This window comes from Corvus brachyrhynchos, unplaced genomic scaffold, assembly GCF_000691975.1.
Source record: "Corvus brachyrhynchos isolate BGI_N302 unplaced genomic scaffold, ASM69197v1 scaffold101, whole genome shotgun sequence".
Taxonomy (NCBI): Eukaryota; Metazoa; Chordata; class Aves; order Passeriformes; family Corvidae; genus Corvus; species Corvus brachyrhynchos.
Genome location: NW_008237239.1, coordinates 22,580,708 through 22,608,042, shown reverse-complemented (window position 1 = coordinate 22,608,042; position 27,335 = coordinate 22,580,708). Strand labels below are relative to the sequence as shown.

Genomic DNA, 27,335 nt, shown 5'->3' with positions numbered 1-27,335 from the left:
AACGCGAGCCTGCCCCACCGAAGCCTGGAGGGTGTCCCGGCAGCATCCCCCCCATAGCACCTCCAAGCCAGCAGGACTCCGGAGGTGTCAGGCACATTCCCACGACGAAGTGGCTGAGGGAAAAGGCATCCCCAGGCTGATAAGCACCCTCCGCACTCAGATGCTTCTTGGCCATCCTGTCACCCGTGCCATGGTGTCCCCAAGTTCCCCCGGCCACACATCCCCTGCAGCAGCACACAGGCAGGAGTTTTCCCACCCTGGCAACCCCCTCACTCCTGCTTGCCCCCGGCCACACTGGGCAGGAGGACATGGGGGCCCTGGGTGAAACCCAAAGCAGCTGTTGCCAACTTTGAAGCTTCAGGCTGGGGGCTGCTCTGCATCATCCATGGCAGGGGTAAAATCTCCTCCTGAGGGGCTTCCAAAACACCACCAGCTTGTGAACAAACCCAAGCACACCATTTGACCCCTATCAGCCACCACAGCCAAGTGCTCCATTTTCAGAGGCTGGAACACCCAGCTGGCCCCCAGCACCCCCTGATTTATAGGAGGATCATTTTGGGCAAGTAGTGCCTAATCAGATAATGATGAAGGAAAGGAGCTGTCCCCTCCCCACCTACAGCCTGAGCAGGCTGCCTTACACCCCCTGGCACCGCTGGAGGTGCTGGGAGGCTCTGTTCTGAAAGAGTAAAGGTCTCAGCAAGGTCTAAAGTTTTCTCTGTTGCATTAATAACAAGTCCTGGCCTCTCTTCTCTATACTGAGTTTATGAAAAATTTAGTTTATTGATCCATAAGGTGGCAGGGAGCTCTGGGCTTTGCTTTGGGGGTGCAGTAAAGTCAGGTGGGGGGGGGGGGGGGAAGCCAGGCTCTTGCTGTGGCATGTGCCAAGGGGGGCCTGCCCCTTCCCAACCCTCTGCATAAAACTTAGGGTCAGCAGACACCAGCACTCAGCCACAAGGGGATTCTTTTCCTGACTTACTCCCTTTTCCTCTTGAAAGGAGTAAGATGAATGTGTTTTTACAAACAGACTGTGTGAATCTGCTTGTTGATTTGGCCAGGGACTTACAGACAGGGAAGTAATGGGAAAAACTGTCAGTTCTAGAACATGTTACCAATTGACACGGACTGCTGCTCAGCCAAGGCCATTTTAAATTCCTGAACCTAGAGAAGAAGAACAAAGACTTAATAGAATTACGAATGTTGTTCTGCTATACATAAAAACGGGGGGATGTGCATATAAGACGGGGACATGTGGTAGGCATATTGGGAAGTCTGTACCTTCCAAGTATCTCAGCCAATGGGGAAAGGAAGAGGGTGTTGCGGCCAGGAAATTAGGATAAAAAGGAGGCTGCATCCTCCAATAATTTGAGAGACCTCAGGGGAAATGCCCCATGGCCTCTCCCTTTATTTGAATAGTTACAGGACTCCTCTGTCTCCTTTCTGGACATGAACCTCTGGCATTGTGAATTTTTCTGCACACTCTCCACCACAATGTCATGGTGTTTCCTCAACTCTCAAAGGAGGTTTTCACAGAACAGGGCTCTTCACCCCCTGTTTTCGCCTTTGAGGGTGCAGCTGGGTACGTTTTGGAGGCTTTTGTTTTCCTCTGAAGGTAGGAAGAGGAAATACCAGAGAGACCCCAAAAACTGGACCTATAAGTAAAACAGGCAGTCAGCTCTGCCAGAGTGAGCTCAGCAGCCAGACAGGAAATGTGTTTGCTTTCCCACAGCCCAGGAGAGATCGCTGGTGCACAGGCAGCAGCCTCACATCCAGTGTCTGCCAGCTCTGCCTACAACCAAGGTTTCTAGCTTTCAAATTCCAGGCTGCAGGGGTTCCCCTGCAGCTTGTTTTAGAGGACCTATGGTGAGCCAGGACTGGTCCCCAGGCCAGGCTGCTCCTGGTGGTCTGGGCACTAAATCTGGCTTTCCTATGGGGCAGCCCACCTGCCCCTCCTCAGCCACATCTGTGCCAGGACAGCTCATGCTGTCCTGTGCTTGCACAGCCAACCAGGAGGGAAAGGAGCTGCCTTCAGGCTCTACAACCTGATTCCTCCTTCATTGCAGAAACAATCTGATGGTTTTTTTGTAGCCTTTGGTCCGAAGCACTCCCTCTGGCCCTGCCTATAGTGCAGCTGAGAGGGAGAGGAGCAGGCGGAGTGTTTGCTTGTGCCAAGCAGTTCTGATTCTCCTGGGCACTTTGGTATTCTCCAGTGCAGAAATCACAGGGTGGCATTCAGAAACCGCTCAGTGGGAGCCAAAAACATTCCAAAAAACTTGGAGCTACCTTCAGTGGCCTTCCCTGCAGAAGGGGGATGGAGAAATTCAGGCCTCTCTGGCAGGTCGCTCCCATGGAGCCTGGGCCCCCACAGCCCCAGTTCTGCTCTGCCCCTGCCCTGCTCCCTGCAGAGCCAGTTCCTGTTTGTCAGGATCTGTTCCCAGCACAGGGTCCTTCTCTACTCTCGCTTTTGTGCAGCACTGCTGGAGCCTGATTCCCCCCCAGTCATGGACATGAAAGGCTGTTGCAAGGCTGCCACAAGCTGCACAGGGGAGACACTGACTGCACACCAGGGGAATGCTTCCCATATGCCTTTATTTGCAATGTTACAGGACTATTTTACAGGCACTGTGCGTTGGTGTTCCAGAGCGGTTTGGATTTTTTTTCTGTATTACCCAATGACCGAGAGGGGTGGTGGGAGCAGGGAAAATCCCTCACAGCAACCGTTCCAGCCTCCGGGAAGGCATGAGACATCTGAGAGCAACAATCTGCTTCTTCCGAAGCCACGAAGCGAGGAATCTGGTTTATAAACAGGCTTAAAAAATAACGTACATATATAAGAGCAGCTCGAAGCTAAAGTACAGCGGTAAGTGGTACACAGCTACGCGTATCTGTTCACAGCCTTTCTCCAAAGCTGGAAAAAGGCATGGCTTAAAAACTAAAAACACAGTTTAAAAAAACCAGAAGGATTCCATGCATTAAATTGTAGTGTTTTGTGCAATTAAAATGGGATGAAAATAAATATAACTTAAAAAAAAAAAAACCCCAACCTTTTCCATGACACTAATGGAACAGAGTCAAGTCTATAAGGCACTTCCACATGGGCTATTCTAGAAAGCCTGGAGAGGAGCTAAAACAGTGCAACCATTTACAATGGCATCCGATGAGCGAAAGACACCTGTCTGGTGAGATACGAAGTGAGAAAAACCTTCGGAAACTTCAGTCCTTGGGAAAGATGCTTGGCTGCAGATGGCTTGGTGGCCAACTCCTCCTTATTGCTGCAAGGGAGGTCTCCCCCATCAAGGGTGCTGGACCCACCAAACTATGGCAGAGGGGCTCTGGAGCCCTGCTCCTGGGGCACGACACGGGACAGTGGGCTTGGGGATGGATGGAGCAGGCGAGGGGTGCGTGGCTGCCAAGCTCCTGCACCACCTCCGGTGCTACACGCTCCTCGATGTGAGGGCTCCCAGCCTCCCGCAGCCTCCCCTCCCCGCCCGCCTCTCCAGGGATGACCTTTAGCGCGCCAGCCCTGCCGCCGCTTGGTTCAAATGTTCCAGGAAGTTAAAAAATAGCCTCCACCCTAAATAGGGAACTGGGTGTTTTCGCAGGAGCGGGGCCATCACACGGCCCCAGCAGGCAGGGGAGCAGTGCAGCCACAGGCAGCCAGCTCTGCGGAAAAAGGGGAAGGCACGGGGATGCCTGACCCCGACTCTGCTTTGCCAAAGGTGGCTGACCCAGGAGCTGCCTTGCTGCTGTAACCCTGCACCTGATGCAGATGGAAATTACGGAGATGCTCCAGACAGGAGGGTTGCCCTGGGCTAGCTGTGGGCATTGGTGGCACTACACACGTGCTCAGCTGCTGACAAAAAAGACTTATCAACCTGGATGGCTACTTTAGGTCTCATAGTAGTCCTTTATAAGCTATTTTTCCCAGCTAGGGAGGATTGGAGACCCCAGCTAAGGTAGGCTGGAAGCAGTTCCTAGCAGGGGAGCTGGGGCTTTAGAGAGGAGTCCAGTTTTACTCACCAGGGCACCCAGCACGGGGGATGTGGGTGGGAAGCACCCGGCCATGGGAAATACCTGTGCCTGACTACATGGCTCTGCAGCAGGAGGGAAACCCTCACCCTCCAGTGCCACTCAAAAATTACTGAGCAACCTCTACAGGATGTCTTGAACACAAATTAAAACCCAAATCTGCCTTTCTAGCCTCTCTGAAAAAACTTGGCGCAGCCAGCTACCTGGGCTGAAAGGTGCTGGCAAAGACAACTAAAGGGCTCCCACTACAGTGTCCTTCACCATCTCCACACCTCACTCACACTCTCTGGCTGCCAGAGGGTCCTGGGCATGACCACTAAGTGTTTTCAGGACAATCCCGGTGCAGGAGGAGGCTCCTTCCTCTGCCAGCCCTCTTAACATCACGCTGAGCAAGAGACAAGAGCACAATAGGCGAAGCATGCACTTGCCTAAGCAACCCCTCCTGGCCAGGGGCTGCTCCTGGCTGCCTGCTCCCACTGACTTTGCAAAGCCAAGGTTTCAAGTCCAGCTTTTGTTCTGGCAGGTTAGCTCTCTATTTACAAGGGGGGTGGGGGCGGGGGGGAACAACCAAGACAACCTAAAAAAACCACAACAAAAACACATTAAATAGGGAGAGTATAGCTTTCAAATGGGGAGGGCGAGGGCTGGAAAGTGTCTTGTAGTGCAGTTCAGAAGAGTCAGTCGGGGGCAGGCTGGGGGTAGTGGCAGAGTCAGATGCGCGGCTTTAATGCAAGTCTTCGCTCTGGGACAACTCTGTCAGGATCTGAATGAGGTTGTCCAGCCCCCAGAGGTAGCCATCCTCTCTGTTCCCTTCCACCCAGGGCACGTTGTGCTGGAGAACTTGTCCCTCCGGCAGTGGGGTGGTTTTCCCAAAGTCAATCATCCAGACTTTGGCTTGTTCCTGCTTGTCGTGAATGAAGAGCAGAGAGCTCCCAATTACCTGTGGAGAGGTGAGACCAGTTAGTGGTGCTCCTGTTGCTCATTTTCAGCCCTCTTTGGGGCTTTCAGATACCTCCTCTCAGGCTGCATTTACAAGAGATGCTGCTGCAATTTCCTGCATGAGGATAAGCAAACTCTAGGTGCTGCTGGTTGTGTTTGCACATGCAAACGGGGCATTTGGACAAGCTGATTTACTCATACAAATCCCAGGTCTTGGCAGAAGGAGAGGATCAGAAAAACATGGGCATGAAAGATAAGAGATGTCATTTTGGAAACTGAGCCAAGGTCCCTTAGGAAGGAATGAGATGAATTGTCTCAGCCTTCAGATGGGGATTTTTTCAAGGCTGGTTCTTTGTGATCAGCTTGTGCTCTTTGCACTCACCAATCCTGCAGGCACCACCACAGGGATGGGGACACTCCAAGTTACTTGCAATGTGCTGTCTCCTGCCTCAAACACCATCCAATCACACCCAGATTGCCCCTAGAACATCGTCCTGGTGCTTACAGCACTCTGGGGATGCAAGGTACAGAGCTGCATGCTCATGGATTTCCTTTTCCCTGAGTTCACTCAGCTACATTTGCTTTGAAGGCCTCGTTCATATCCTGACTGACCTTTGGGAAAATCCTGTAGCAAGCAGTGGCCTCAGCAAGCCCATGGAAGCCCACAGGTGCATTTGGGCCCTGACAGCAGGAGTCTCAAGACCTGTTGCAGTGGGATGAGACCCCACAAGCCCAATGGTCACCGTGCACAGAGCAGAGAGAGGCTCAGCAGGTGGGTATCTCCAGCTAGGCATCCTGACCCATCCTGGCTCACAGTCCCAGCCAGGAGGACACCCAGCAGCAGCTCTGCTGTGGCTTCCCAGTGCTTAGGAAATGTGTATCACTATCAGGCCAGCCACCATCGTGCTCTTCTGCTGAATCTGCTTCTCCAGTCAGAAGATTTTAGCAGCGGCTTCTACAGAAAAGCATCAGTGGGTGTTTCAGAGCTGTCCCAAATGAAAACTCCTTTCCAAACTCTCTCTGATGTGCATGAATTGGTGAATTACGAACTCACTTGCCCCTGTGTCACAAACAGGGACCTTGGTGACCAGAGTGCAAGGGCCACAGCAGAGGTGATGCAGTGCACTGAGAGCCACGAGTGCCCCTTATGATGTGCAGGTACATGGAAGAGAATCCAGCTGGTGTCAGCCCTCCAAAACAGCAGCACTAAATGTTACTGGGGACTCCCTCATCCGTGCTATCAGCAGGGCTTAGGCTGACGTTTGCCTTTAGACGAGGGTTTTGAACAGGATGCATGTACTGTTTGCAAAAGCTGTTATGAATTTACATTTTTCAGGAGACTTTTTCCTCCAGTGCGTTGGGAAAACATCCAAGGTCCAGAGATGCATATTATTTCCGAGAAATGCTTATCTTTAGCTCTCCTCCTGCTAACCTCTTACAGTCCTCTCTTGGCCGGACAGAGCATTCTAATTTTAAGGAAAAGCCTTTTGCTGACATTCTTCATTTGCCTTTCCTGGACTACCCAATTGACCTGCAGCTCCTTGGAGGAGCCCTGCTCAGCAAGGGCCCCATGGAGGGACACAGAGCCTGGCAGACCTTCTGCTGTGCTTCATCTCGAAGCGGGATGGGAAGTCAAAGCTGCTGCTTTTTAATTTTTAAGGAGTGGAAACTTCTTTCAAACCCTCTTTGAAAGGCTTCTTTGTTTCTGTGTTTTCAAATGAAACCCTGGCACTCGGTTTCAGGGAGAATTCTGTTTCCTGTGTTGAGCTGACCTGAAACCCTCAGTTTTGACATTTCCCTTCCAACTGCTTTCCAGGCGCTGCCACCAGGAGGCACAGCCCCATCTGCCTCTGGATCCCGGCAGGGCCCTCCGTGTGTGCCGGGGCTGAGGTGTCTCCTGTGCCTCTGGATGAGGGACAGTGGACTCTTGGAGCTCTGGCTCCCGAGCCCTGGGAGTCAAAGGTTCCTATGAGGCTCTTGTTCCTACACAACACGTGACAAGGACACGCACTCCCATGTTTTGTTAAGTAGATGCAATAGCAAAATTACTGCACTAAATTGTGGAGCATTTCAGTTCCTGAAATGGCCAAAAAAGGTAGCATTCCCTCCTTGTTTTCACATCAGCACTGAATCTTCGCTATAGAAAATGTTGCTATCATGGGCAGTCATTTCTGTAGGAAAGTCCTTTGAAAGGAAGAGTTCATACTGAAGTGCTCCAACCAGCTCAGGAAAGGCAGGTTTGGGGTATCTGCAATTTATGGCTCTGTTGAAGCCTTGTTTGATCATGTGGAGCAACTGGCAGCCAAATGATACCTGACATGCATTCAAACAGACATTTCTCCTGAGAAAACCCCTGTGCTTTTACACTAGGGAATTTTCCCTGTCATAAACAGCCTGAGTTCCTCCTAGATCTTTTAATCTGTTTAAACATTGGCTTTCAGTAGATTTGAGCCCATGTCAGACACATAAACATTGTATGTTACCATCTGTATTTGCACATAAGTATTAGATACACATATGAAAACACAGATATATATGCACATAAGAATAAAACAGCCTCTGACTTTGACTTCTCTCCTTGGACAAGCTGAGATTAAACAGTTTTCCTCTCCAGGCAGATCTATCTAAACACCAGTATTACCTCGTGGCACTTGAAGAACGGGGATGTCTCCAGGGTAGCGCGGATACCCTTCAACCGGTTAAGATAACTGTTCTGGAATTACAAAAAAAAAACCAAATCCAAGCCATCAGTGCTGCAGGAAACCTACATAAAAACTACAGCATTGGGGCAGACAGGGAAGTCACCCCTGCTCCCAGCATGGTCTCCATGATACCATGTTCGCATGGAGAGACGCCGAGGGTGTTCCTCCGACGCCCTGCACCAGCATCCTCCCACAGACCTCTCCCTTTGGAGAGTGTCCCCTCTGTTTTACCATCCACTTATGCTTTTGGCTTCTACAGCACCCTGTGAGCTCCCATGGCTTTCAAAACTTAGTGAAAGGATTTGCTTTCTGCAGAGTGTCCCTGCTGCATCCATGGAGGGAACACCTCATTCAGCAGCTGCTACTTTTTCCTCTCCCCTGCACTCTCTTAATAGATCAACTCTTCACTTCATCTGTAAATTTAGTACTCAGTCAGTCACACACCACGAGACACTTCTGCAACTCTGTTATCAGCACTTTTGTAAAGTTAGTCCTGTAGGAGGAAGGGCTTTCACGATGGCCAGCACAAAGGTCAAGACCCACCAGCCTGGTTGAGCATCCCTGCAAATTGCTGGAAGGCACTGAAGAGTCTCAGGGGGCTCCACTGATTTTGGGGTTTAGATAGAAGAATTAAGCACAGGAACACACATACACACAGCAGGTATCTGGGCACTGTAACACACTTGCAAGAGGACAGGTGGGGGTCACTGGATTAAAATGCTCTGGCCAAGGAGCCCCATCCAGAGGCAAGGCATGATGTGGGCTCCAAGTTCTTTGGGGATAAAATGTAGCCAGGCTACTTCATCTTCAGATCCAGGAATAATCCCTGGGTAACTCGTGAAAGCAAGCATGCCAGTTTGAAGGAGGCAGTGCCAAAGGCCACTCCCACTGGAGCCTTGCGTTTGGAGACTTTATACAGTACAGCTTAAAATGGGAGTGCTTTGTCAAATAGGTTATTTGACACAGTTGGTGTAAATTGTTTACAGCCAGATCTCTTATTCTCCTGGCAACTTAGAGAAGCTTGGAAAATGCTGGCTGTGGCTTGCCCATGTGAAGCGTGCCTGGCACAGGGCCACCCTTCTGCGAGGCCAGGCACAGGCAGCCCACCCTGCCAGGCTGGGAGCCCCCACCACTCATACTGGGGTACAGAGTGGGCTCAGGGGTTACCACCAGCCCAGGGATGAGGGACAGAGCATGGCTGTGACTCCTCAGTGGGTTTGGGGAGCCAATCCTGGAGATCTTCAGTAGACTCAGACTCTGGTCAAGCAGTGCTGCTGCAGCCAAGTCCCCTCCCAGCTCTCCACTGCTTTCCCTTCACCCTGCACCCTGCACGGTGTTTCTTTTCAACATTTCTCAAGCTTTTTTATGAGAGATTGCTCAGGCTTCACCCCTGCAGTGCAGGGACCTGATGTGCTGAGGCCAGGCTCCACAGGAAATGCTCTCTCCAGGCAGTCCCCCAAACATCCCCCACTCACCAAAACGTTCCTGTTTCCTCTGGTGAACTCGCTGAAGGCCTCCATTACTTGTTCCTTTGTCCGTGTCTTCTTGAAGTCCCGGTTCACAGTGCCGTCCTCTTTCTTGAAAAGAAGGGACAGTGGTGAGTGAGATGGGGAGGAAGGGAGTTGGGGCAAGAGTAATGTTTCTGCAGCCACGCATGCTGCCGAGTAGGATGTGACCAGCATTTTTGGCAGCTGAAGGATCTGCCTGTGGAGCAGGGGTGAGCAAAGGCAGCGGGTCTCTGCTTGCACATCCCAAGGTATCCCACAGCCCTGATGCATTGACCTCTACTGCAAATGGAACTCCCCATCATCAAACACTTGCCAAGGTCGCTGGCAATGTGGACAAACTCTCTCTCACAGACCTAGTGCTTGCTGCTAACAGAGGCTGGAGACTACCTGTTTCTGGTGTTTGTGTGTCCAAATGGCTTCCCATGGCTGCTGTGGCTGAGCATGGCACTGACACCAGCCCTGGACTGTCTCCCTGGCTTGGGGAGAACAGCGGAGCATGATCACGATGGGACAGAACTGAGTGTGGATGGAAACAACATCTTGGGAGCAGGCACAAAACCCCTCCATGAGAAACCCTCCATGGACCATTGCAGCAAGGAGCAAGCCCCATGGCTGCCTGGCCTCACTGGTCCTTTGCTAGTCCATGGATCACAGACCCTCCAAGGCAGCAGCCTGGCATCGAGATGCAGCGAGCAACCTTGTGCTCTCCTCTGCCTATTCCCCAGAGGCACATCCATCCTTGGCCTGCCATGGGGATGGCATGGCTTGTCCACTGCAGGGATGACACTCAGCCCTGGCCCAGAGGCTCCTGTCCGAACCTCTGGGCAGCTTTGTAGGTCTCTCCCCATTTCCCTGGTCCTTCTGGGGCTCTGATTTTTACATCAACTCGTTTCATTGTCCAGAGGGGCTGTGGGACAGGCAGGCAGATCTCACTTCCTGGATACAAGGGCTATTTTAAACCACACTTGCTTGTGCTCACAGCTCCATTGCAGGGCTCCATCCCACTGCTCCAGACAACTCGTTTGCACACAATAGAGTGAAGGGACAGGGGCCAAAAGACATCTTGTGGGCTGGGGAAGATGAAGGATGAAGGAGCAGAGGAGGCTGGGGGAGGAAGAAGGCACAATGAAATCACCTGCCCTGGAGGTTTGAGACCCATCCAGGGAAGTGCCCCAGCAGAGGGCAATGTGCATCCCCCTGGACAGGGGGCTTGCTGTGGGCATGGCAGCCAGTCCAACTTGGGGGAAGGTCGAGTACCCAAGGCGAGCCCACCAGCAACCAACACCTGAAGTGCAGTTTGGGATGAATCACACAGCACACTTCAGCTTCCAGCTTGTGTTTTGTGTAAGCATTAACAAAGGTGGTAACAAAAGCAACATACAAAAGAAAACCTCCAGGAAAACCATTGTTTCTAGAGATTGCAACCACTGCATCCAGCTCCAAATTACCCTGGACTCAGGCTGACCATTGTGCTGCCACAGGGTGTAAAAGCAATGCTCAGGGCTGGCAGAGTGTGTATTGGCAGGGGTCAGGGACAACCTTTTCACTGGAGACTCCGTGCTGCTGATGGACCACACAGAGCTGGGATCTCTGCTTTCAGCTGTGACCTCGCTGAGGATGCTCCGGTGGCACGTGTATGATGCACAGGGGAAGGGCTCTTTGCTGCTATACGTCCCTCATATGAGCCCTGACGTGGCAGCTCAGAAATCAACCCAACCCTCTCCCAGAGGGACGATTGATATCAATCTGGAGAAGAGCCACAGCACTACTTTCACGTGTAAAGAGCACAACTTTCCACAAAGCATCCAAGAAAGGAGATGGACTTCTAAGTGCTCCTAAAAATAAATGAGAATCACAGATGGCCTTTCAGATAAGGCAATCTCAGCTTCAGGAAAGCCAAGCAGCCTATCCGTAGTGCTGCTCCCAGCATTACCCGCCTCCCGCAGTTTCCTTGCCCAGCCAGAGGTTGCTGCCATGAGGCTGACAACTGCCATGACATTCACAGGTGTCTGAGCCCCGAGGGGGCTGCCTTCCACACAGAAGAAATGTGAGGGGGGCTGATAAGGGCTATCACAACCTCCGCCCCACCAGCGATTCCAGCTCGTGCTGGCGTCACTGGGGCAGGGTTGGGGTCAGCCAGATCCACCTCCAGCACTGCGCCTGGCCTTGGATGGGGCTTGTGAGCTGCCTGGCTTGGCAAAGTTAGGTGGAGGTTTTCCAGGCTGGTTTGGTGACCCTGCAAACATTCCAGCCCTGGGGAATGCCATCCCACCGTGGCCTTGCTGCAGGCAGTGGTGAGTAATACTCAGACCAGAGCAGCAGCTCAAGAGTGTCACTTCTTACAGTGAGCCCCAGCAAGTTTCAGCTGGGCCACCAGGGATCACTTGTGTTACTTTCAGCATGGAAATTTTATTAATAGCTACTGTTTCCAACAGGTTCAAGCTATTCCAGAAAGTTAGATGAATGTCATTATCTCCTTCTGCAGAGGAAAATTTCCGTTTTAAAGAGGAAGAACTGGATCCTCAAGGCCACGTGGGAGAGGGAGAGCTCAGCCAGGAAAAGGTTTCTATCCTCATGCCCAACCCTGAGCTGCCTGTTCACCTTACCTGCCCATGCTATCCAAAACGCTACCGCTGCTCCTCTCCTTCCTATGACCCCTTCCCACTTGCCCAGGGTCAAATCCTGTCCTTCCCTTGCACTTCTCAGTACTCTCCTCTAGCAGCCTCCAGCTGTGAGCGAGGGGTAGGGCAGATTCACCGCTGCTCCTCACAGGGAAGCACCCGCAGCAAGAAATCAAACTTGGGGAGACAGCCAGGGCACCGAAGGCACTTATCCCTAACACAGAAACTCAATCCCAGAAACAGGGAGAACAACAGGGATACAGCATAGCACGACCAGCCCTGTTGGAAAAAAAGCCAGCTGTGAAACAGCATGAACTGCTAATGCTTTAGCTTAGGGGAAAATAACCTAGAAGCTGAGGGATTCAAGGAGAATTACAGTAATTAAAGCCTTGATCAAATTAGTCAGCCCCCCAGCAGCAGCAGCAGGCATACCGCTGGTTTCACAACATTTTTCAATTAAAGGGCTGCTTCACCTCTTTGAAAAAAAAATCCACTGCTCAGATCAGACAGCAACTCGTTCATGGTCGGCTAAGCAGAGGTGCAATCTCGTAACTCCTTTATGACTTTTATTTCCCTCCATGGTGTTTTTTGGCCACCCTGGGAACATGATTGGGTTTTGGGTTTGTTTTTTTTCATATATTTTAATTTAAAGTGCCTCACATATGACCTGCTCTTGTGGTAAAGCCTCCTAAACGTTCCCAGACTGAGAAGCACCACTGGAGGCCAAGGATATATCATGTTGGACTATAAATAGACAGATATTTCTGATTACACCAAGAAAGCAGGGAGAAGAAGCAGTGCATGGGAGCTTTGGTCCCAACTGGTACACCCCTTTTTTATACAGCCTCAGTTTTATAAATAGCAAAACAGCAGCAATGAGAAGTAGGCATGGGGTTGTCCCAGGCTGGAGCAGCTCACAGTGTGCTTATGGGCATCCACAGCAGGAAAGGGTCTTTGGGAGACCTGGGAAATCAGGGAAGAGCTGCACGAGCAGGCAAGTGCCCTGACCCAATGGAGGGACTGCAGAAAGCTGTTGGGGGGAGCATGGCTGGCACTGTCCCAGGCAAAGGCATGGGACGGGCAGAGGTGCCTCGCACTGCTTGCCAGGAAACTCTTGAAGGGGCTCAGCCCAAGAGCTGCTCCTGGGGTTTCTGAGAGGGGTTGAGTTAGAGATAAATGCACTGTATCCTGCTGGCCATGAAAGAGCTGAATGAAGAAGGTGCAACACGCACAGAGGAAGAGAAAACTCCCTTCTGTGGGTGGTTAGAGTAGCAGCTCTGAGAGACCCCCTTCTGCTGACCTTTTAAACCCACAGTCTAACACCTACATTTCCCCTTCTGTGGGTGGTTAGAGTAGCAGCTCTGAGTGACCCCCTTCTGCTGACCTCCTTTTAAACCCACAGTCTAACACCTGCATTTGTTTGCTGCTGAGGTGAAGGGAAACACTGCCAGGGAACTCTACAAAATCTGGTGTGAGGGCTTTATCAGCGAACAGCTTCATTTGTTTTAAAACTATCATTTTGACACCACTATCTTCAGGAAGGAGGTTAGGCTACAGAAACCTGGATGGGCACTCTGGAAGAATCCTGCCCAGCTCAGAGAGAAAAACGATCTGTGACCAAGAGAAAGAAACTCCTCCAACCAAGACACATGAAGAAATTGAGCCATCGTTTCCACTAAGAGCAAGTGGCTGCCCTGAGCTACTGCCTGAGCCCTCAGCAGCACCCCAAGCCTGAATTACTGCAAGCACAACTTGACAGAGCTCCCTGTGGCTGCCAAGCCAACACCATGCCCAGGCATGCGATGAAACCCTTGGCTCAAGTGTGGTATTACCTTTAATTCATGCTGGCTGGCTATCAAAAGGCAGAGGCCATTGCTAATGTTCATGCAAGCAGTATCACTAATACTCTGTGATTACAGACCTAACTTTGTTCAAGTGCCACCCCAGACACCCTTCTCACAGCAAAGCCTGCTTGGAGAAAATCTCCTGGGCTGGCTCATCTACTGGGGACACAACAGCACCCCAGCTGATGCCTTCAAAAATGTGAGTGCCGCTCTGAGCAAGAGCAGTCAGCAGGTTACACGTGCATGCAGGTGCTGACAGAAAGTGCAGCTGTGTGTGTTTGTCCCATTTCATAGGGCTCAGCTGCTGAATTTTCCTGGACAGGCAAGTAAACACATCCTCCTTACTGGCTGTGGCTAAGCTCACAGCTCCAACCGCAGATCGGCACACGTTCAAGCTGGGATTTGGATTAATGGCTCGGCCCAGAGGCAAAGCAGTATTGAAAGCAAACAACTAAACTGAGTCTTCAAGCTGGAGGATGGCACTTTGTATTTTGCAGTGAAGGAGATCAACCAAGCAGCTGACGTAATGAGATTATGTCTAAAACTGTCCTTTTGCAGGGCTGCCCTGAGCTCAGCTGTGCTTTCAGAAGAGCAGCAGTGCCCTGGGTGAGGTGCCTGGGTGGTGGTTGGGCTGCAGGGGCTGGGGATGACCAGATGTTACCCAGTCTCACCATCAGCCTGCTGCATGTGTACCTCTGTGAGTTTGGCTAGCGAGCACTCCCAGCAGCTGATCCCCTGAGCTGCACAGCTGGCCACACTCACCTTTATCCCCTCAATCCTGAAGCCCAGTGTGGCCGTGGAGCTGATGGTCTCCCTCCACTGCATGTAGCGGGGCTTGGTCACTGCCCGCAGCACGTTCTCCTCCTCGGTGGGGGCATCGGGGTCCACCTCAATCATCTTCTGGTACATGTCCTTCCTCAGGCTCGGCTTCTTCCGGGCCTTTATCAGCTCCTCCTCCAAGTATGTTCTGCAAGGAGTGAGGGGGTGATGAGCAGGGCCACCACACAAGGTTCCATATACCCACAGACAGCCCTTGCCCCAGAAATCAGGCTGATCCAGGAGAGCTGATCCCTAAGGAGTAGTGCAGCACAGGAAATAGCAGAGCAAGCCTCATTGGAGGTGAATTGATCCTGATTTAATTATCACTCCATCATCAACACTCGATATCTTTTCAGTTCATTAAGGAACCACAACCAGTGTGGCAGTAACAAGGGAAATTATTTCTCACAGGTGCTCATGACCTTGCTGCTGCCACACTGGCAGCCTTCTGCTGCCACCCTTTGTTTTGAGGAGCCCATCCCATAATGTTCAGGAAACCTGAGCTCCCACAAGCTAAACATGGCTTTCAATGTGTGCCCAGGAAACTGTGAACATGCTCTGGGACCCAGCTGAATTGAAGGCAAGAGGGAGGTTACTATGTCCTGTCCTTCAGCATTAGCTGCTGCTCCCTCTGAGGGTCAGCCAAAGCTGCTCCTGTGCCTCTCCTGTGCTTTTCTGTCACCTCACTCTGTGCACCATGAGAGCTCTGCCTCACCATCTGCTAAACAGGGTGTTTTCACACAGGGCTGTTCCACTGACGGTCATGATTTTGCCCAGTATACGTCTGCTTCAAGTGGACTATCTAGCAAAAACTTTCTCTACAAGAGGAAGCAGAGGAAGGGAGGCAATCTTGGCCAAGTGCTTACCACTACCCCAGGACCACAGGATGCAGCCAGGATGGGGAATGGGGAATGGGGGAAGGAGGATGGAAGGTACAGAGGAGTGTGCAAAGACCTTGGTTTTATCCATCCTTCAGAGAAGCACCCCTCTGTGCCAGAGCACAGCGGTGCAAAAGTTCTACACTCTGGCATGCATAAAACCATCATCCACAAAGTAACACTTCCTGCAGCAATAGTAAACACCCACAGAATTCCTCTTGCAGCTCCCAAATCTACCTTGGCTCAGCCTGGAAAGTGCCCAGACTCTCCTCAAACAACCCATCAGGTTGGGTGAGACGTCCCAGCCAAACAACACAGGAATGATCCTATCTGTCACTGTTCTACACCTCCCAATAGCCATGCCCAGCCCTGCAGAGGGACAGTGCGCTCTGCCCATGTCCCTTGTGCCAAAATCCCAGCACTGAGTGTGTGGTTCACCTCCAGAACCAAGCAAAACACACAGGGAGGGTGTTGTGCGGACTCGGTGGGACAGTGTTCCTGAGACCCACAGGCTTAGCAAGGCAAACTGGTGCCTTTGCTTAGGGCAGACATCCCCAGGCCATCAGCCCCTTTGAAAAATCCTGTAGGTAAAAGCAATGAAAGTCTTCGGCTGAGATCTCCAAACCCATGATTTTGGGGCAGACGGAATAGAACAGCAGGATAAAGTAGCAGCATGCTAGAAGTGCTGCTCACACTGCTCAGAGAGCTGGAATTCCTTCTGATCAGAATGACAGATCATCTATGTCTGTGTATCCTCCCCATGGCCTCAGGCTCATGCCATCACCAAGGCTTAAGAAAGACAATGTTTTGTTTAGGAGTGAGTATGGTAGGCTGCCACGTCCCAAAGCCAGGTTGGCATGAATAACCAAACCTGTATCTGCCTGGCAGCAGGCTGCTGGCTCAGAGGACAGGTTTAACAGCCCTGAGGTTCAGATTATTTGCTTGGCCATGGGGATGCCCCATTCCACAGCATTAACTCCCTTCATCCTCTCTCACCAGCTCCTCCCACAGCACCATCTTATTTCAGGATGACGATGCCCAGCATTTGCCCCCTTGCCTGAGCTCCAAATCCCCAAGTGCACAAATCACCTTACATGTGATCTGTGCATGGGAGGCTTTCTTCCTCCCAGAGACAGCCACAGGAGCACCTGGGAAGCCTGTCCAGCAGCTCTTCTTCTGGTGGCTGCTGTCTGGGTCCAGAGTGGGTCCTGTTTCCTTCCCACAGCAGCCTGCCCCCGCCTCTTCCCTGCCGACAGCCCGGCACGCCAGTTCGAGTTTCACATCGGGATTCAGGAGGGGAAAAAAAGATTCCTCCCTCCCACAGAAACCATCAGCTTTTCCAGCAGCGCAAGCGTCTCCACCATGTCTGGGCTGCGCCTTTGCCAGCGACGGGGGTTCTCAACCCTTCCTGCCACCAGCCTGCAGCACATCCAGGGCCGAGGGGTGGCCTGAGGCTGCTCCAAAACTGGCAGCCACCTGGGGTCACCAGCCCTGCTCACATCTGCTCCGGGACACCCTTGTCAGCTGTGGCACGGCTCACTCAAAAACTGCTGCTGGCCAAGTGGCTGCAGCCTGGGATCCTGGCGGATCTGGAGATGCTTCTCAAGGAGGACACGGGTAATGTTGCTCATCTGTTAGGAAATGTTTCAAGAGCTTTGCATGAAAGGCACTGAACTGCTTAGCACACGCATTTCATCTCTCCAGTGCGCATAGGAGCAAAGGCTACGCAGAGGGAAAATTTCTCCCTCACTGAAAAAGTGCCTTTCAATGCCTTTATTTCACCCCTCTGGCACCCTGGACAGGATCTCCTACACCCCATCCCTTGGCTGTGTCCTCATGTGGCAGAGAGGACCTCCAAACAGCTACTATGCCATTCTGGTGTACCCAAACCCAAGCAGAGTGCTGTCCCCTCCACCCCAGCAAAACTGTCCCAGCATGTAGGACAGTCTCACCAACCAGTGAAGGAAGGAACCTGGTGTATCCTTTCCACACCCAGGTTTCCCCATGGCTCTCTCCTGCTGTTGGCTGAGCTTTTCCTGAAGACAGGTGAGCCCGGTGTTCTTAGTTGTGTGTTTCAGGCAGTTTTACTCAGGAGATGCATTTATTTTTGAGTATCCCATCTTAAAACTCAGAAAACATCCCCGAAGCCACTCACCTGACCCCCATTTTGCAGTCCATAACACAGGGGGAGTCAAACTCAGCCAGCAGATCTTCCATCTGGTTGTATCGCTCCCCATCCTTGACGACATCTCCATGGTAGGCAGGGACATAGGGCTTCAGGACATCGTTCATGAGGCGGTCGAGGCAGCGCTGCTCCGACTCACAGTGCTTCTTCAGTATCCTGCCATTGGCTGCTGCCTTGAAACTACCTGAGGGTGACAAGGGACAATGTGGCACTTGCTTTGGATGGTGGGGGGATGATGCTGTGCCTTCTAAAACAAGAAGGGCAGCCCAACACCTTGGAAGCCCTTCCATTTACACCTGCACCCAAAAGAGTCCCCACAGGCAGGGACTGAAAAGCTCAGGTTGCCAGAGGTTTATGACCAGCACTGTCACCCCAAACAGGGCAGAGACTGTCCTGCAGCACCCAACACGTTCACTTCACATCCTCTGTGCATTGCACTGTAGGTTCACGCCCCTGTCTCTACACTCAAGTGTGAGGCACCTTTGTGCTGGGCAGCATCACCTGCTCTGCAGTGGGTCAGGAGGTGGGCCTGGCACTCACCCAAAGCACCCAGCTTTCTGCTGCCCGAGGAAAAAGCAGCAATAATACCTGTGGGCCCTGTGAGACTGAAAGCCCAGAGCACCTTCACACCACCCTCCCAGGCATTTAGGTAAGTCACTCTCCTGGGCTAGAGACTGGGAGCTGCAAGCTGTGACACTCATGCAGCAGCCTGAAGCAGTTCAGCCCAACAAAGCCCATTAACCTGGGATAACCAAGGGCCTTTCCAGCACTCTGTCCCTCCCCATGCTCCGTACCTGCGTGTCCCGCTAGCTGGATCCAAGGGTACTTCTTCTTGAAAGACATTACAAACGGGGACCAGTGCACCATATTCTTGATCTTCCTCCATGACTTGCTCTAAGGGGAAAAAAAATCATGAAGGTGAATGCCATGTTTTAAGCTTTAACTGTTGCACCAGAGCCAGCACAGGAGGGAAGCAAACAGAAAATCTGCTCTTTTCCCATTGTGCTGTGCCAAGCTGGAGCCACTGGGCCCCAAGTCCACATTCAAAAATCACGAGTAACTTCACTAAAGTGGATGGTGTTACAGTGTTGTTCCAGTTGGCTGCTCCTGCTGCAGAGCGCCCAGCCATCCGCACTGCCTTGTCCCCGCTGCTGCACCCCTCTGCGGGAGCAGCAGGACATTAACCCATCCCTGAGCACCGTGTTAGATCACAGCAGATGGAGCGGCAAGGGAACACAGGCCTGCCATCCAGGCACAACACCGAACTCCACGTCCTGAGGGGAATGAGAGCACAGGCACACAGAGGCTCCCTGCCTGCCTTTTGTTCCCCTGAAAGGCAGCTGCTGTGTCCATCGAGCTGGCAACCCATGTGCGCCGATCCGCCCGCTCTGGCCCATCCATACCTACAGCTCAGAGAACAATTCCCTTCTGGCATGTTGTGTTTCTCACCAGATAGATTGCTCAAAACTGTTTACATGACTGTAACGAAGGCTGCACTGGACGTACGAAAGCCTCCTTCAACAGCTCCTTCCTGCGAGTTTTCCCCTGGATTGTTCTAGGGAACACACCGCCTGTAAAAGGCAGGGGATGACCTCTTATCTTGGCCCCAGAAGGTGATGGCACAAACAAATTATGTGAAGGATATACAATGGCAACAATGGAAAAATGCCTTCTTGCAGGAGCTGGGACAAACAGTGTAGTCCTTGGCTGCTCCAGGCTTCTGGGTTCAGCTGGAAGCCAGCAGATAAATTATCCTCATTTGCTCCGCTCTGAAGGCATGGGAGGGAGCCTTCCAGAAAGCCCAAGTAATCTCTTCCTCATGTTTGGAGAACTGGCCCCTGTTCCAGTAATGCTTCACAGACAGGCAGGGAAGAGCCAGCAGCCCCGACTTGCAGTTTGGATGCTTGCGGGGGGTGAACTCACAGCACAGGAATCCATGCTGGGAACTGCTGACATGTTTAAATGGCGAGCAAGAAGCCAGACAAAGATGGTAGTGTCTAAAACATGGAAATTACACTGGGTTACCCCTGCACCGTGCACCAGGGCCTAAGTAGTGGGCAGGAGAGGGGTGGGAGAAGGGAAGAAGAAAGGTCCTTCCCGACCTCACAGCCTGGGAGGAGCAGGGTAGCCCTTCCCTGGAAGGCTGCCCATGGCCGGGAGTGTCCCAGCACAGCCTGGCAGTGGTACAGCAGCGCAGGAGTTTGGCAGGAGCTGCCCAGGCGCGGGGTGACACCGGGCATCCCCTTTGCCCAGGCTTCTCCATGCCGTGGGCTCGCTCTGCTGCCCAGCTTGCTTGCTTTGGCAGGGGGGTCGGGCAGTTCCCTACCTGACATGAGGATGAATGTTTTTATTTCCACACCGAGTGCCAGAACTTGTGTGTTTTAGCTGTTCTTTGTTCTCCTTTTGGCAGAGAGCGAAGGGGAAGCGGGGGGGTGTCCCCTCCTTTTGTTTTTAAAATAGTAACATCAAGTCCTGGCTGATGTCATGAAAAAAAGGGGGAAGAAAACGTCTCCAGGGGAGTTTGGACTCCAAATGAGTGTGACCCACCTCCTCTAAATAAGGAGTCCTACCCTCACTTGCAGCACAGCATCATAAGTCACTCAGTCCCAGGAAACACGCCATGGCAATGTGCCTTCCCCAGCCAAGATTTTGTTTTTTGGTGGTTAGAGCTTTATAGTTAAAACCTTGAGGTACTTCAAAGTGCAGGCAGAATGAAGGCAAGCAGACCCTAGAGCAGGGCAAGTCATCCTGGCTTCCCCCTGCCAGGGCTTTCCCAGGAGTGATGCACTCCATTCCAGCACTGCTCCCAGTGCAGGGTAATGACCCTGAGTCCCCTGGAGACACAAAACACAGCAACAACAACCCTTCTGCTGTTCTGAACGAGACAGAAAGCCACTCACTCAGCACAGCCACCCAAGGAACAGGCAGCACATCCTCACCCACTTTACGCCAGAGGGAAACGTTTCCATCCAGGCCTCACCCGGTTTCAGGCACACCTTTAGCCAGGTATTTCCAACCCAAGTTTTAAGGACACGTGTAATGACTTTTTTTATGGCGAAGTTTGAGGCAGCTTCATCCATTTCAAGCCACTCCCAACCTGCTGGAAATCAACTGCAAGGTCAGTTGTCACTGCCACAGGGGTGACCCACAATCCTGATTCACACAGCTCCTTTCCTTCACAGGGGCAACCACTGGACCCTTACAGGGGAGAGGAGGGACTGTTGTCTCTCTTATTCCTTCAGGAGTCATTGGGTTTTTGTTTTACGCCTGAGCCCCCTTGAATGTAATAAGGGAAAGTTTGCTTCATCAAAAGGATGTCGTTCTGTTGTGGGTGTGCTCAAAAGGCTGAGTTTTGCAAGGTGCAGCTCCCCTACTAAACCAGCAGCTGCATGACTCCATCTGATCTCTGGGACAGGCTGCAGAGGGGAGACGGAGGCTGCACCATGGAGGAGCAACACTGGTCAATGTCCTCAGTGATCCTGCCATTCCCTTTGCCTGAGGATAGCCAAATTCACCTTAAGTAGAAAGTTGATCGAAAAAGTCAGCCTTCGTACTTTCTCTCGAGCCCCAAGAGAGATGGTAGGTGGCTTTTGACCCTCTGCAGGGTCCTTCCCAGCCTCTGGGGATGGCAGAAGGCCTCTATTTACTCAGACACTGATATGCACTCAGAGATCTCAAAGCCCATAGTTTGGGATCCTGATCATGCCAACCCCTGTGTCAGGTTCTGCAGCTGGCCATGGAAAACCTGAGCCACAAGGTTCACACCATTCCAGTCTGACTCCACAACCACATGCAGGAAACAGCCCCTCTGCTGTCTCCTGCCCTGCCTGGTGCTATTAATAGAAAAAGGGAGCATTAAGGCTATTTACAGTAAAGAAATCTTCTTTAACACAGCCTGTTGGGAACTATATGGTCATCACCTCCGGGCTCGTCTGTAACTTTTGGTTTACATTTCAAGGAGTTATTTGCTCACATGTCCAGGAGCACAGGCACAGCTGTACGTGCATGGAGGTGTTATCTGTGGTAACTCCCCAGATACAGACAAAAGGATTTTTCACTATACTGGAAGAAATAGCTCTGCAGGTGGCATTACCAAGTGATGCTGGCAAAGGCCAGATTGCTCTTCTCATTTGCCTGCAAGGAGATGAGTCTGCAGGTGGTCATTTCAAAAGGTGGGCACATTTCCAAGTCTTTTGCATGATCAAAGCCTGCACCTGATGTGACACCCTGGAACCCAGCTCTTCCCCAAACCCAGCTCTGTGGTTGCCTTGCCTCCCAGAAAACTCTGTTGACCGACTGCACTCTTGCACAGGCAGCAAGAGCTTGGAGGCTGTATAAGCAGGGAAAATGCACGAGGCATCTGATGCAATTCAACACTTTTTATTTAAAACCTGGTTCAGCATCAGCAAATGCCAACTGATTAGCTGTTCAGTAAATTATTTAGTGACTCTGGAAATATATTTAGATAGGAGCGGCACTGTTTTCCCTAATAGTCTGCCACATGGAAATGAAGCTCAGCAACTGCAGAACCAACTCTAAAAATGAACTTTCCAGGGTTCCTGCAGCACACTGCTTCTGCCTCTGCCCTCTCACAGCTTTTGCTCGCTGCAGAGAGCCATGCCCCAAGCCAGGGGTGGGATACAGGCCGGAGGAGTTAATCCCTCCCAGTGAGCACCCACAATTGGTCAGTGGGAGAGGAGTGCTGGGAAAACAATTTTATCTGCTGTATGTTTAACTTTACTTATCTGAAGCCTAAAGCAAACTCTAGGCTTTCCCCATCTGTCAATAGAGCTGCGTATGGAAAGAACAACACAGGAGAATTTAGTGCCAGCGCAGAAGGTCAGAGGATATATGGTGTTCAATTAGATTAAACAAAAAGTGACTGATGAGCTCAGTGCTCGCTGTACATTTTCCCTATTGCATATTTATTCCTTTAATGTCTGCTCAAAGGAGACGTGCCTTTCTCGGACTGCCTGTTGCCTCCCTTTCCCAGCATGGACACCGGTGGAATTTGACTGGTGTTATTCCCCATGCATGGAGCCAGCAGGGTGCTCTTCCCTTTCCATGCATTCAGCCAGAGAGATAGGCAGTAACTGATTTAATTTGCTGAAATTATGCTTTCCTATGGTTTTATGGGACTAAACGTTCCTGGAAATAGCAGGAGCTGGACCTGTATTTCAGTGCTTTTTATTAACTACAGCCTGCATGGTTAGAGGCAAGATTACACAGCTGGGGCAGGGGATGGAAAAGAGTGGGAGCAGCATCAAATTAATGATTTTCCCAATTGTGAAAAGAACTTCAGCTCCTTTTTCCCAGGAAAATCATGAAATATCCGAGGATCAGAAGAGGTGGAGGAAAACTATGAGGAGACAGTAGTGTCACCAATATCCACTGCTTCCCCAGGCTTCATCAGAGTTCCCCCAGCCCAGGGACTTGCCTAAGTGACACCCTGGCTTTCCCTTCCCTTTGGAGAAAGCCCTGCTCCTGGGGGCTTCACTTCCAGCTCTTCCAAGAAGTGACATGAAGCTGTGGTGCTGTGGTGCCAGGGGTCCCTGCAGGCTCCAAGATAACTCACCCACAAATAGGAGGGGCGGCAAGTGACTCCTCAAATCTGGAGCCTTTCTGGTTTAATAAAACAAGGCAGCAAGAGCTGAGAAGGGCAGCCTTTGCACCACAGAGCCCTCCTCTTTAATAACTAAATGAGTGGGGGGAGTGTTTGCCTGCAGAGTTCACTCCGTGCCAGCCTGCTCCATGGCCATGCGCATGCAGCCAAGGAAAAAGAGGCCATTTAGTTTTCCATGTTTAAAAGAATGAATGTGTTTTCTTTTGCTCTTTAAAAAGTAGTTAAGGTTTCCCTAGTGATGATTGTTTCCCTTGACTGGGAAAAACCTTGTCACTGCAGCCGCAGCGGGGAGGCCAGCTTTGTTCATTGTACTGAACGCTGAGGGCAGCGGGGCAGAGCTGGCAGGTACCACGGAATGCCTCCTCCTGCTGTGTCCTGGCATGGGAGTGACCAAAATGCAGGATTCTGCATGAAAAACCTGTGATGTGATGGTGCAGAGCTGGCATTATGCTCCACTTGGCTTTGCCATCTCTCAGCCCCTGGAACAGCGTCCTCTGTCCCGGCAACAACAGAAAGAGCCCAGTGACCGCTTCAGCACGCACCAGGCTGTGACCACTGACCCTGATGCTGGCAGCAAGTGACAGCCCATATTTTACATCATCTTCCTCCTACACAAACTCCTCTCATCCTTGCCGATGCTTCTGTACTGCACAGCAGCTGAACAGCCTTGCTTTGGCCAGAGGAGCAGCTGGCAATGGAAGAGGGGGGCTTTGGATCAGTAGGCATTTCCTGATTTAGCCACAAAATGCAGAATGCAGGAGTTTCAGCAGCCCCCGAAAACCTGGCAGAGGCAATGCCAGTTCCATGTCCCACAGACGCTGCTGAACAAAGATAAAGTGAGGCCCAACACCAGACTTCACTGAAGTTAATACAAGGACATACAGTTTGATGACTGAAAGGCACTTTTGGGTGCCTAGAAATTCTAGTGCAAATCCCCAAGCCCCATTAGATAAATTATTTTGATGGCTGCAGTATAGATGCTTCTGTTGGAGTGTAGTAGCTTCTGCTACTTTCCAAGGTCTCCATCTCATTTAGAGTGAGAAAAAAATCCTAATATGTGCATTCTTTTACTTCAAACACTGGTTTTCAGAATAGTCTCATTTTAGCCAGGAAGGATTTTGCCTTTCACAAGAGAGAAGCCACTCCCCTCTGGCTTTGTGAGGAATGCCCTTTTCTCCAGTGGGATCAGAGAGTTGCCCCACCAAGACCAAAGATCTGGGGTAGAGGGCCACAGAAATAAAGCTACTGCTTCTCTGGTGTCTGCAGAGATCAGCATGCGCGATAGAGGAGCCTCAGTAAAAACGCGTGAAAGCCAGGAACATCTGCTCGGATCATGGAAAAAATATTCCAGTGTATTGGAAAAAAACAGGAGCTTGTTGCAGGCTCCCTCTTCCTGCTTGTGATGGAGGCAAGGAGAATTAGAAACAGCAGAGGCAGATGAGTGAACAGCAGTCCTTCAGCTTGACCTCCTCTATGACAATGGAAGGAAACAGAGCGGCTGTGGGAGCCGGGAGCACGGGAGTCACCCATCGCCTGGACGGACATTTGGAACCTCCTCACCCACAAAGCGTGAGCAGAGTGGAGCAGCAGAGCAGGAGCCACGTCAGCGCCACACTCAGGGGGAATGGCTACAGGGAGGAGAGGTGGTGTTAGACCTCTCTGTCCAGTTTGGCAAAGAAGGAAAGAAGACAAAAAAGCCTAAGTGAGAGTGAAGGCAAAGCCTGCATTGGAGCTCAGAGTAGCTGAGCCTCAAAGCTACTGCTGTCTCCATGAGGCATTTCTTCCTGGTGGAGAGCCTTTACTGAAGCAAAGCTGAATACCTCCTAATGTAGATCAGCCACAGCTGACCCTCCCATAAAGCCAGTGGAATTATTAATTGCCAGCATTTGACACGGTCAGCCTAGCTTCCCAAGTGGGAATTGATCCAGATCTCTGCAAATGTATTTGTTACTCATTATGTACACACCAATAAGATTTGTTAAGCAATTTTCAGCTTGGAAAAGGTAAGTGAGTAATTCAGAAACAGCTAATCACTTTTGGTGGACTTAAGCTGTACAGTGCTTCTTCCTCAGAAAGTAGCTAGCCTTTAAAAGTCAGCAGACTATAAAAATCCTTGCTGGTAGCCAAGAGTGGGCCTTGGTGAATTGATTTGTGAGAAGAGTCCCAGAGCACAGCAGCTCATTGGTGCAACACGCTGGCACACAGAGCTGCAGGCAGCCAGACCAGGCGTCCAGCTGAGAAACAGGATGTGCTGTCCAAAGATCTGACCCTGTATCCCTCTATCAGGGAACTTGTCATCAGCTTTGATGGAAACTACTCTGTTTCCATCTGGAGACTTGTGTTTGATCCCTTTCCCAGTTCCAGGGGATTCACCACCATCCTTCTGGTTCCAAACACTGGTTCAGCTCATCAGCTGAGGACATGAGCTCCTGAGCCTGTGCTGGCTCTAGCACTTCTCACTCTCACACGGCCAGCGGGGAAGGATCCCCGCAGCCTTCCCAACCCTGCCACTGTGAATCCCAAACTGCTGCTAGCTCCCACATGCTGAGACCAGGAGATGTGCCCTTCTTGAAAGCCAACAACTGCATCAGTCTCTGGTTACTTGATTTGAAGCCCAGCTCAGCTCCCTACAGGCCAGAGCTGCAGCTTAGGATACGGAAGAGACTCAGCTCCTGAAAGTCACAACAGAGTGTCCCGGAGGGCAGTGGTTTGGTAAGGCACAGCCCTCCTGCAAGAAACAACCTGAACAAAAAACCTGTGCTCATACACGTCAGGGACATGGGATGGGAGCTGTAGGCTTTGCCATGTCCTCCCAAGGGATGACCCAAACCCTGGAGTCCTTTGGGAAAGAGGGCTATCAACACAGGGCATGTTGGGAACACAGGTAGCCAGACCAGCAGGAGATGCTAGAAGTCCCAGTTATTTCCAATCTGGCTGATTGTAACTGGAAGATAGAGTTAATCGTAGGACAGGGGCTGCCAAACACTCTCTTCTACAATTTGAAGGTAAGTTTTTAGAGATTTAAACGAGGATGACACATTTACAGTCTGCCTGGGGGCACTCAGGTCAGAGACACCGAACGCAGGAGTAATCTCAATGACTGGAACAAAGCAGCTTTTAATACTTGCTTTTTTGAGTCTGATTTCCTTCTGTCAGCTTCAGGAGGTGACCCAGAAATCTTGGTACTGGACTAGTCTGCTCTCTGACAAGAGCCATGACATGAGCTGAAATGGCCAGAGCTCGTGTCCCCAGAGGGGGGTGGACAGGGATCTCCTCCACCGCAAGGCTCAGAGCAGGCACCTGCTGTGGTGCGATGATACCACATGGCTCATCCGTTCAGTCTGACGTTGCCAGGCAGGGTGGACACGGGCCAGACAGGGCTGCCACAGACTTCCAGTGCTGCTGTAGCCATGCGAAGTATTTCCTCTGGCATAGCACAGAGGGCATTGATGCTGTAAATGTAACACCCCAGGAGCACAATGCCCAAAAGCACTGACGATACACAAGCAAGGTTAACCAAGCCAAGTCATGCGATGTTAGTGAAGCAATCTGCAGGAGAAGCTGGATGAGAAAGGCCTGGCGTGTAGACTTGAGCTCTGCTGTTTCTGAAAGCCCCAGAACTTCAAGCTGGTTTTGGACACAGAAAATCCTTCCATCGGTATTCCCTTGCTCTGCCTGCTCATGGAGTTAGATCCCTGCTCTTCTGCTGTTTGACCATAACTGCACTTCACTTTGTGGAGTGTGTGGGTGAGAAATGCATCTCCTTCCCATGAGCATTTCCAAGTGAAATGTTCAGAAGCTTTTAAAGTGCCTTCCATGAAGTGGCAAGGCAGAGCTGGAAGGGAAGAAAAGAAAGGGCCAAGCTGTGGCAGTGGAAATTTGTTTAGAATAGAAAATTTTTAGAATTAGTCATTAGTGCTGAACATCCCCACATTTACTGGGTATAGGAAGTGTAAAAAGGTGATTTAGAAGAGCAGTTGTAAGTTTCATAAACATGACTAAACTCTAAAGCTAAATGTTCAACAGGCGTGACCTTTTAATTCCCCTTTAAATCAGTTTAGCACTTTCATTTGTGCTTGGAGTCCCTCATGTTTGGATAGCACTTTGGTGATTTAAAGTACTATTTAGGAGTTTTATTGTCTCTCCTGCTTTGGAGCTGGGACCGCAAATCCTCTGCTAAGTGGCTGGAG

At 51.2% G+C, this 27,335-nt stretch overlaps 1 protein-coding gene across 1 annotated transcript in view; it reads right to left on the bottom strand.

Moving 5' to 3' along the window:
• Nucleotides 1-2,567: 2,567 nt before the first annotated feature.
• The window catches only part of ITPKB (inositol-trisphosphate 3-kinase B), a 68,114-nt gene continuing 43,346 nt past the window's right edge, over nt 2,568-27,335 (bottom strand). The window contains exons 3-8 of the mRNA XM_008630564.2: nt 18,317-18,416; nt 17,493-17,706; nt 14,403-14,607; nt 9,143-9,244; nt 7,607-7,678; nt 2,568-4,966 (exon numbers count right to left, since the gene is read on the bottom strand). Coding sequence (XP_008628786.2) covers nt 4,751-4,966; nt 7,607-7,678; nt 9,143-9,244; nt 14,403-14,607; nt 17,493-17,706; nt 18,317-18,416 — 909 coding nt within the window. The 3' untranslated portion in view covers nt 2,568-4,750. The remainder of the gene's footprint in view (nt 4,967-7,606; nt 7,679-9,142; nt 9,245-14,402; nt 14,608-17,492; nt 17,707-18,316; nt 18,417-27,335) is intronic.